This window comes from Chrysochloris asiatica, unplaced genomic scaffold (assembly GCF_000296735.1).
Source record: "Chrysochloris asiatica unplaced genomic scaffold, ChrAsi1.0 scaffold00238, whole genome shotgun sequence".
In the NCBI taxonomy this organism is placed as follows: Eukaryota; Metazoa; Chordata; class Mammalia; order Afrosoricida; family Chrysochloridae; genus Chrysochloris; species Chrysochloris asiatica.
The window spans coordinates 852,400-862,652 of NW_006408756.1; the positions used below are offsets into that span (position 1 = coordinate 852,400).

The 10,253-nt window shown below is 57.7% G+C and overlaps 1 protein-coding gene across 1 annotated transcript; it reads right to left on the minus strand.

The window, feature by feature from the left end:
• Positions 1 to 312: 312 nt before the first annotated feature.
• Positions 313 to 6,286, minus strand: ARFGAP1 (ADP-ribosylation factor GTPase activating protein 1). The gene is made up of 13 exons (XM_006873349.1): positions 6,227 to 6,286; positions 5,702 to 5,811; positions 5,405 to 5,576; positions 5,001 to 5,101; positions 4,501 to 4,587; positions 4,206 to 4,302; positions 3,868 to 3,924; positions 3,414 to 3,446; positions 2,823 to 2,852; positions 2,001 to 2,057; positions 1,394 to 1,453; positions 757 to 833; positions 313 to 667 (listed from the first exon to the last, which is right to left on the minus strand). Exons 1-13 carry the CDS (start codon positions 6,284 to 6,286, stop codon positions 313 to 315), a joined length of 1,296 nt encoding a protein of 431 aa, XP_006873411.1.
• Between the last annotated feature and the right edge of the window lie 3,967 nt (positions 6,287 to 10,253).

The following is a 10,253-nucleotide window of genomic DNA, read 5'->3' on the forward strand; positions in this document are numbered from 1 at the left end:
GTCCCACCCTGACTCAGGGTCCTGCAGGACACCATCACCGTTCACCCTGCCGCTCGGGAGCATGTTTATTGGTGGACAGGTCATGAACAGGACTGTCTGTGCTCTGAGGAGCCACGGAACCAGCGAGGCCCAGAGAAGTTGGGGTGGACACACACCCTGCCCGATGCAGCCTGGGCTCAGCCAGGGTCTGTGTCCTGAGAGGTGGTCTGCTCGCTGGACGGGTGAGGGGGTGTTTCTGGGGCCAAGCAGGAGGAAAACAAGTACAGTGTGGCAGGGCAGTGCCAGTGCTGGGCAGCATGGCTGGCACGTGGCCTACCAGTCCTGGTTGTCCCAGCCTTCATCGGCAGGGGCAGGGGGTGGTATGGCCTTCTGCCCGGCCCTGGGCCGGCCCTCTCCCCCAGCACCCTCCCCGGCAGCCTCCCAGTTCTCCCAGCCATCGCTATTGCTGTTCCTGTGGTTGGAACCGGTGCCTGAGCCCCAGACATCCCAGCTGTCCGAGCTCTTGCGCTCAGTCGAGTTGTCTGCGCATGTCCAGCTGCTGCTGCTTGGGGACTGGTGGGCCCTGGGGGCATCAGCACTGCCGAAGGTCTCCCAGAAGCCCTGGTTGACGGTGCTGCCCTGGACGTGGTCCCCACTGCTGTTCTGGTAGCTGCTGCCCTCTGGGGGTCTTTGAGAAAAACAAAGAGAACTGAATTGCCACTGTGCACCATCCGAAGGACAGGCCTTCTCCGAAAACAGCGGTTCACCCTAACCCACCTGTCACAGGGCTCCTCCGCTTTCCCAGAGAAGAAGGTTGTCACATCTCGCCATCCTTTACTGCCGACCCCCTGAACCTGGAAGGAGACAGAGGGCTCCAGCAAGGGTCAGAGCTTCCAGTGACCCCCACGGGTCACCAGGCTCCAGGAGGCTGTGGCCACCCAGCACCCAGATGGATGGAGCAGAAAGGTCAGCAGGAGCCCACACAGCCTGTCCCTTGCTCCTGATGAACACAGGGACTGGCCTCTCTATGGGAAAGAAGCATGTGCTAGGACACTGGGCGGCAGGCCCCACTTCACCAGCATGGCTGGGATGCGTGGACACTTACCCAGGGAAAGGCCAGGGGCAGCAAGAAAACAGGGAAAGAAATGACAGTTAACGTTGGTGCGAGTCCCCCCACCAAGCTGTTTCCATATTCCTCCGCTCTCAGCTGCCCATGTCGAAGTGACACATCACTCCAGCCGGGGGTCCAGAGGGCCAGCTGAGGCCTTGGGCCACCCTGCTCAAGGCAGCAAGTGCCGTGGAGGCTGGAGACACCCACCACTCCTCGCAGGGGAGTGGAGGGCCCCATCCTGGGTGCCGGGCACTGGAATATGGAGACTGGCTTTGTGCTCTGCCCACAGGCTAGCTCGCCTACCTTGGATGCCAGCTGAGAGACCCCACTGGATACATCATCCAAAATCCTTCCCTCTTTCACCTGCTCGGGGGAGACAGCCATCAGTCAGGGCAGAGGATCCCGACCAGAGCATCACGCAGTAGCGTTACTGCTGCGTGGCCAACCCTGAAGACAGTGAGCCTGCTGTTCTGGACACCGGAGCAGTGGACATACAGCAATCATGGGACCACCCACACCAAGGGCAAGCTAAGGACAGTCAGTAACAATGTAAGAAACCAACTACAGGACTGCTCGTGGTAACAGAGGGATGGTCCACAGAATCTTCCCCATCTTCTATAAACCTACTAGGGACCTAACAATAGAGTCCAGCTCCGGACAGTACAGTATCGCCTAGAACAACCAGCTCCCACATGCGAGCTGCAAAGGTCCACACGGAGGGGGTCCAGAGGATAATTGACCCTCTGGGCAGGGAGCGCAGGGGCTTTGTGCTTTTGAGGGATGGGGACAGTCAGTTCTCCAAGACTGGGAATGAAGGGCACCAGGGGGCTGGTGCTGCCCAGAACGGAAGCACTTAGAATGGGGGGCTTACCCCCCAGAACCGACTGTGGAGCCCACCCAGCTACATTACCTTCTCCTGGGCAGGCTTGAGAACATTCTCATTCAGACTGTGACCCAACTCGGAAGCCTGTTACAAGCACACAGACCAGACAGCAGGTGGTCAGCACGGGCTTGTGTGGGCAGGGCCGAGATCCACGACGTCCAGCATAACCGCTCAGGCTCAGGGGTAGCAGAGCAGCAGGGTGGCAGGGGTCACGGGCACACAAGTGAGAAGGAGGTGACAAGGCCACATTCTGGCCCCAGCCCCCCTACGGTCCTAAGGGCGGAGGCAGCCCCCTGGTCCAACCTCCACCACCACTGGGGGCTTCTCCTGGGACTCTGTGCTGGGCTGACGCCCAATGACTGCCTAGCCAGAACCCAGATCCACGTGTGGACAACAGGGCCCCCATCTGTCCCCAAAGGGTCAGAGGCTGCACCTTGTGCTGGGGGAGTCCACAGGCACTAATTGTCCCCTCCCTCCCCCGCAGTGACAAGCATGGGGCCTGGGGACAGGTGAGCCCGGCCTGCCACAGGTGGGAGAGCCTTCTGGGTTAGAGGATGTTGCAGCAGCTGCAGGGGACCTATCCTGTCCCCAAGGTGGGATAGCAATGACCAGCTTTCAGAGACATCATGCCCCAACAGGGCCGGCTTCATGTTGGGATGAAACAGGGTAACTGGGTGGACACACGCTCCACTGGGCACTCAGCAAGGCTGCTGCCCAAGCCAACAGGCCAGGAGGGGCACAACAGGCAGGCAGTGCAGGGCAGGGGTGGCAGAGCCAGACTCGAGCAGACAACACGGACACGGAGACAGGGTCATGCACACAGACACACCGACAAGACTTGTGGGTTACCGGCTCTGGCTGCTGCTTGGAGCCCCAAAACTTTACCCAGAAGGCAAAGAGCCAGGTTAGTGGGGGGAAGAGAAAGGAAGGAGAGAAAGAGCCAGGATGGGAGGGGCAGCTACGGCTACACCAGGAAGCCCCTTAGAACCACACTGGCACTGAGGAGAGTTGGGGACGACAATGGGACCACCTGACCCCCACTACCACTGCAAACTCCGAGTGGCGGAGCCTGGGAGGGCCCAAGAGAGATCCGTTAGCATGACCCTTGGCAGCGGTACTGGATAGGAGCAACATCAGACCCACCCACACAAAGATTCACCAAGAGCTGGGGGTGCCCTGAGAGCAGGGACAGTGGTCTCAGCAGGAAGCCCCACCCCAGGCTGGGTCCTGGGCAGAGAGGGGAAAGTAGACAGCTGCCCTGGTCAGTGGTCCTGCATTTTCACAGAGAAGCAGGTGGGCTGCCAGTCAATGTTTGGGAGAACCAAGCCTGGCCTCTGGGGCCAGCGCTGAGACCCCAACCCTGAGCACAGGAGGGGACCTCACTGGTGCTGACAGGCTCAGGTGTGAAGAGAACTAATGGCAAAAGCTTCTCTCCATTACCTTTTGACTCGCTTGAGATCCAAACTTCGTGGCCTAAAAGGGAAGACAAAGGCAGGCTGGGCGCCCGACTCTCCCTGGGGCTCCCCTGCCGGCTGCCTTTGTGGACAACAGTCCCCCAGCTGGGAGTCTTTCCCTCGGAGCTGCCATCGGGGAAGGGAGAGGTCTCAGGCAGTGAGGGGACTCTGCAGGCCTGACCCTCGATACCAGACTGTCCACATCAAGGACAGGACAGGAGGCCCAGCTGTGGGCAGACTGTCTGGAAGGGGCCTGACCCCACTGGACACAAGAAATGGGGTCCCATGAGGTCTGGCCCACAGGGCGCTCCCAAAAGTGATCGTGATGGGATGTTAGTCCTTCAGCCAGGAGGGTGGGTCCTGGGATCTGGTCCCTAACAGCCCCTGGCTCGTCAGAAGCCACCCCCCCCAATCCCTGCTCGGGGGGTGGGGTCACTCACGCCCTCCTTCGCTGCGGAGGCGAACCTGCTTGCCCCAGTGGTAAAGCTGCTCCAGCCCTGAGAGAAAGCAGGGTCCAGTCAGGCCACCTCAACGACCTCAGAGGACACACTCAAGGCCCCACGCAGGCGGTCAGCCCGAAAGCGTGCCTCCGCCTTGAAGTGTTGTCCTTATGAGGCAGGAAGCTGCCCATGAGCTTTACACGCAACTTCCGGCACTTGCAGGAAATTGTCATGGCGAACTTAAAACATGTTTTGTAGCCAAAGGATGCAAATGCTGACATGTTGGGGATGTCATCAGGCGGGGAGAGGGGCCGAGCCCAGGGCCCCCAGCAGCTCACCGAGTACAGGGAGGACATGGCATTGTTCAGGAAGTCATCATCTCTCTTGGGTGGTGGCACCGTGTTACCAAACCCCACATAGCGGTTCTCTTGGGCCCTGAGCACACACACAGCAGACGCTCAGGACCCGGCCTCTGAGCACCACCCGTTAGCCCCGAAGCATCAAGCTGCTGACGTTCACTCTGGAGGCTTCAAGGGGAACCCTCACCGTCCCCACCCAGTACCCACTTCAAGCGCAGGCCGGCCTAGACTTTTTCCAGAGCCACAGCCACCCACTCCCGTCCCACAGCCTCACCCCTGATAGGCCCCAAGATCATCGTTCAGCCAGTCCTCAAAAGCCTTGTCAGAGGAGCCCGTCACACTGTGGGGCTGGCCAGCCGCTCTGAAACCAAGAATCAAAGGTCCATGGGACGGGGCTCCTGGAACCCCGTGGTCTCCTTGGGAGACACCCACGGTTCAGCAAACCTCCCGAAGACCAGCAGTGGGCTGATCCACCTCCATGTGTGCGTGCCCACGAAGTGGCTCAGGCCCATGACTGAGCCCATGCCAAAGGAGAAGGAACCAGATGGAGAGGCTCTGGGACAAGGGTCTGCAGGGGCAGCGAGAACATGGGACCACCTGCTCTGAGCAGAGTCATCAGAGCAGCAGGGAGCACTGTGCCGGGGCACCTTCTGGGTTCAGTCACTCCTGGAGTCCACTCCGCCATGCTGTGGCACACACAGGTGTCCCTGCAGCTGGACACCTGCAGCCTGCCCACCAATGGGGTTAATGACCATATCGTGCCTCCTCCCCTACCGGTGAGCAGTGGGCAGTGGTGTCTTGGGCTGTGGTGGGGTCCAGGACTGGGCAGGAGATGACTCCAGGGACCACTCTTTGCCTTCAGCCAGGGTGGCCACCTAAAGGGATGGGGGAGAGGTCAGAGAACCCTCACCCTGATGTCCCCAGTCTTACAAGCTGAGCACACAGCCCCCAGCAGCGGGAAGGATGGGACCCCTCTGGTCCCCAAGTGCCGGCCTCAGACCCTTCTTGGGAGTCTTCCAACTGACGAGTCAGGGGTACCACTGATGCAGGTACCCCCCAACACTGGCCTGGAAGTTGGGGAAGAACACCCGGCTGCCATCCCTGAAACGAGCTGCTTGCTCACACTTTGGTAGGACTCTGCTCTAGGTAAGGTGAGGGCCCACCTGCACCCACTCTACCTTGTCCCGGAAAAGCGCTGCAGCCTTGCTGTTATATTTCTCCTGCATTGACCAGCAGGGGTCATAATCCTCTTGGGACTCCAGGAATTCCCGGAATTTGGCGTTTCCACCAGCTTTCATCTTCTCCAGTTCAATGTCCTTCCACTTGTCCATGGTCACTGAGCGCACAAAGCTAGAAACCAGGTGTCCACTGAGTGAACACAGAGTAGAGACCCAACCACCCCCATGTGACTCACGCAGCAGCTCCTGAGACAGAAGCCTCTGCCAGGAGACGCTACCACGGACCACACCACTGACCTGAGGTGCACGCCCAGGCCGCGGTGTTTCCCGGAGCACTCCAGACAGATCCAGATGCCGTAGGTGACACTGACCCACTGAGGGCTGAAGGCGCCACACTCAAAGCAGACCTGTGGGAAGGGCAATGAGCAGGTACCACATGCAGGGCCTCAGGGACTCTGTCCCTGGAGTAGCTGAGGACACTAGTCAGGAGGAGGGGAGGCAGAGTGGGAAGGGACACAGTAACACAAGAGAGCAAAACTGGAAGCTTTCATAAACGTACGTGACCTGAGAGATGCAGCAGGTCCCCCTCCCACAAAGGACCAGAGCCCCCTGCCCTGCCTGCCAGCCTTCCTAGCTAGCAGACACTGTGCCGCCTCACAGCCACGTTCCAGCCCCGGCTCCCAGGTGTTTCCGTGATTTTCATCCTGCACCCTTCCCGGCTAACAGACGCTGTGGAAGGCACGCTCCAGCCCCCAGAGCCCCGGGGCTGCCCAGCTCACCCCCACAGCACTCTGAGATGATTCCAGACAGGCAAGTGCTTACCTGATTCTCATCCTGCACCCTGACTTCTTTAAGAACCTTCCTCGTCCTTGGACTGGCCATACTGCTGCAAAGGAGAACGAGAAGCTCCTTCACTTTACCCATCAGCCCTTGGAGCACGGCAGAAGCAGCAGGTCACAGGGACCCTCGTCAGCCCCAGGGAGGCAGGAGGGGGCCAAGGGACCATCAGGAGCAAGTGCAGTCCTCGGGCCCACCTGCCTTCACCTGTGCAGATGCACGATTTATAAAGCCTCCACTTCTACGGCACTCTTCACGGCCAATCTTCGCAAACACAGACTGACCAGCCTACCTCCGAGGACCACACAGCAGGCCTAAAGCTGACTGAAGTTAGGAAGCAAACAGCTGCTTTCCAAGACAGAGCCAAACAAAAGGAGAAGTTCAAGCAAGGCCGCTTCCTGCTCCATGAGTCTTCACGCTACGTCTAGAGGTCAGTGAGGTCATCAGACCCCAGGACAACCCTGTAATCCTGCCTATGGTGCGGGGTCCTCCCGAGGACGATGCTGGTACTGAGCACCTGCTGGCCCGTGCCACCGAAAGCGGAAACAGTAACAACTCGTTCGGAGAGGAGACTTGGAGGCTCAGTGTCTCGCTGTGGCCACCAAGGGCCCCATGCAGGACTGGGGGGTGCACAGTGGAGGACACACACGGGTTACATGATTTCCCAAGGCAGAGCTGCTCAGTTGTTTTGTCCTGGACCCTTCCAAAGTCCTGGCTCACATTCAAGTCACAAACACAGGCAAGCCTGAGACTCACAGTGAGACGCTGCGATCAACCCTAGTTAGTCAGCTAAGCAGAGAGAACGCTCAGTCTCCCGGCAGGGAGATGTCGGCCTAAAAGACTCAGCTTGGAGTCCAGAGCAGCAATCCGGGACTTCTGAGACTCCTTTGTTGTTGTCGAGTGCCGTCAAGTGGGTTCTAACTCATAGCGACCCATTTGGGTTTCCAAGGAGCGGCTGGTGTGTTTGAACCGCCAACTTTGTGGTTGTCATTATGTGCCGTCGAGTCGATTCCGACTCATAGCAACGCTGTGTAGTTCCCAAGGAGCAGCTTGGGAGTGAACCACCAACCATGTGTTCAAACCTTGTGGTTAGCAGTCCAGCCCAGGACTCCATCACTCAGTTAGTGGAAAATATTTGAGTTTCCTTCGTGGACAGATTTCTGTTTTATGCAAGTTCCAATTTGCACAGGTTTTATGGTACCGAATGTCTTTCTCATTAACTGTCAGGAGCACCTCAGCTCTAGGAACAACGGAGCTTCCTCAAGCTAAAGAATGAATGGATTCTAAACTGTGGCAGGGACAGGGCCACAGAAAGAAATGGCAAAGCAAACTTCAAAGAGTGATGTTACCGCCCTGATTAATGTTGTCAGTTGTTTCACGTTCCTGGTGAGCCCCCCGACCCCCCAACCCCAAGTGTAGACTAGAACTGAGCCAGTGCTGGTGTGGCTGCACCACAAAGTCGGGCTGAACTGCAAAGTTAGGGGTTCAAACCCACCAGCTGCTCCTCAGAAACCCTACACAGGGTTGCTATGGTAGGACCAACTTGAGGGCACTTAATAACAACACAGGAATTTCTGGTGTGGTTTGTTGTTGTTAAGTATCGTGGAGTCGGTTCCGACCCATAGCGACCCTGTACAAGGTTTCCGAGGCTGTAAATCTTTATGGGAGCAGAAAGCCTCATCTTTCTCCCACGGAACAGCTGGTAGTTTCAAACTGATGACCTTGCGGTTAGCAGCCTGATTCGTAACCACTATGCCACCAGAGAGAGTTCCTATAGGACAAACCCTGGACTGTTCGCCTTTAAGGCCAGCTGTTCAAAGCCACTAGCCACGCGAAGAAGAAAGATGAGGCTGTCTGTCTCTGTAAAGATTTACAATCTTGAAAGCCCCATGTAGGGTGTCTATGAGTCGGAATCGCCTCGACAGTCGGTTTGGGTCAGGAACAGGGTTTTCATGGCTGTGACGTTTCAGAAGCAGAGGGTCAGGACCTAAGGTACCGCTGGCCGAGTTTGAACTATCAGTTACGTGAGGCACGTAACTGTTTGCAACACCCAAGAACCCTTGTTTTTAATGCTTTAATGAACAGCGCTAGGACTGTTAGCTCTACACTAAAATAGCAGAATTTGTGCTCTGAATCGCGGCTTTAGGTTGAAGTTAACAGGGCAGACGAGCACAGGTCTTCTCATGAACCCACACAGCCGAAAACCCCGCTCCCGATTTCTTTTTCTCCCTCCCCCATGACAACCATGCAATCAAACAGTGAGGCAGACAACCGAACAAACGCAGAGACCCCTAGACCTGCTGGGCAGGACCTGACTGGTGTCTGTCCAGCCTGGGCCCTGGGGAGGGGACGGGGCAAGGCTCAGCCCAAGGGGCGCGCTCCCCGAGGGTGGGCGGGGGTCCGGAGGGGGAGGAAGCAGTGTCAGAGGGAAGAGGTGGGAGGCCGGCGGGGGCTGTCTAAAGAGGGCTCTCGGGGCCGGGCCGAGGGACGATTCTGTTCTCGCGGGGGGAGCGTGGGCGGGAGCCGGGCCCCGGGCGCGCGGAGCGGGGGTCGCGAGGGGCAGCGCCAGGGCGGGAGGCGTGCGCTTACCGGGAGGGCGGGACGCTGGGCTCGTTGCCTGCGTGCCGGGGCCAGGCTGGACCGGGTCGGAGCTGGGGTCAGTCGGGCCGGGGGTCGGTCGCACCGGACCGCTGAGCTGCACCGAGGCTGCGCGCTCCCCACCGACCCGGCCGCCACCAGCTTCCGGCTACGTAGCTCTTTCGCAAAGGATCACGGGAAACCGGAGGCGGCGGGGGCGGGACTTCCACCCCTGTCGCCATGGAGATGAGCATCCCCCCCCCCCCCCCACCTCCAGAGTTGGGCAGCGGGATGGTGGAACCGCTAGGGGCTGGGTGGGGTCAGTTGCTTAACATCATTTCATCCTTTCCTTCAGCTAGACGCTTCTAAGTACTAAGCCCCAACAAGACATCTAAATGCTGGTGGCAGAGGCTGGAACACAGAGCCTAAGGAGGCTGCTATTATGGTAGTGCGCTGTGGGAGCGTGTGATGTGCCACAGAACAGCTGGCAGCCATTCCAAATAGCTGGCAGGGAAATGTATTAAATGCATCAATCAGGGTCTGAACAAGAAACTGATGGCTCACTCAAGGATCATTCAAGGTGGCTTATTTACAAGGGGACTAGTTAGTTTGAGGACTAAGGTGCGCCTGACTCAAGCCATGGCGTTTTTTCTAACCTCAATGCTTGCAAAAGTTGGGCAATCTATGGTGAAAAAAGCATATATAGCCGGGGTGCTCCTTGGTAGCCAGGGTGGCCAAACTTAGTCCCTCATACTTCAGACATATAATCAGGAGAGACTAGTCACTGGAGAAGGATATTATGTTTGGTAAAGTGGAGGGTTGGAGAAAAAGAGGAAGACCCCCCCCACCAAGATGGATTGGCACAGTGGCTGAAGCAATGGGCTCAGAAGGAGCAAAGATTGTGAGGTTGGCCTGGGACTGGGCAGTTCTATTGTACATAGGGTTGCCTATGAGCCAGTACTGACTCGATGGCACCTAACAACAACAACAATTACAGAGATGCACTGTGTGTGGTGCTGTAGGATCAGCATTGGACTGCTAACCACAAGATGGGCAGTTCAAACACACCAGCCGCTCCTCAGAAACCCTATACAGGGTCGCTATGAGTTGGAACTGACTGAATGGCACATAACGACAAATAACAATTACAGAGATGTGGTGGGGCTTAAGGACACCTCAAGAGAATATGCAGAAAGAAAAAAGAGAAGAAGGAATGATCAGAAACGAGAAGTAGAGAGTACTGTATCACTGGCTCAGAAGGGCACAGCCAGCCCAAGGTATCTAGCAGGTGAAAGAATAAACATGCGGAAGTCTCTCTCCTGCCACCCTCTAGTCTCCTGCTCTTACTGCCACTGGCTGAACCTAACAGAACGCCTGAGGGCAAGGGAAGCCCATTGGTCCATTGGTCCAGTCTAAGGTGGAGAAGGCAGGTGTG

What these genes read in the sequence shown, in the direction of transcription:
- ARFGAP1 (XM_006873349.1), bottom strand. Translation starts at nt 6,286, where the DNA reads ATGGCCAGTCCAAGGACGAGGAAGGTTCTTAAAGAAGTCAGGGTGCAG. An exon ending in CCATGTCCTCCCTGTACTCG is followed by an intron (nt 3,925 to 4,205) that starts GTGAGCTGCTGG and finishes GCTTTCTCTCAG; the next exon opens with GGCTGGAGCAGCTTTACCAC. An exon ending in CCAAGCAGCAGCCAGAGCCG is followed by an intron (nt 2,058 to 2,822) that starts GTAACCCACAAG and finishes TGCTTGTAACAG; the next exon opens with GCTTCCGAGTTGGGTCACAG.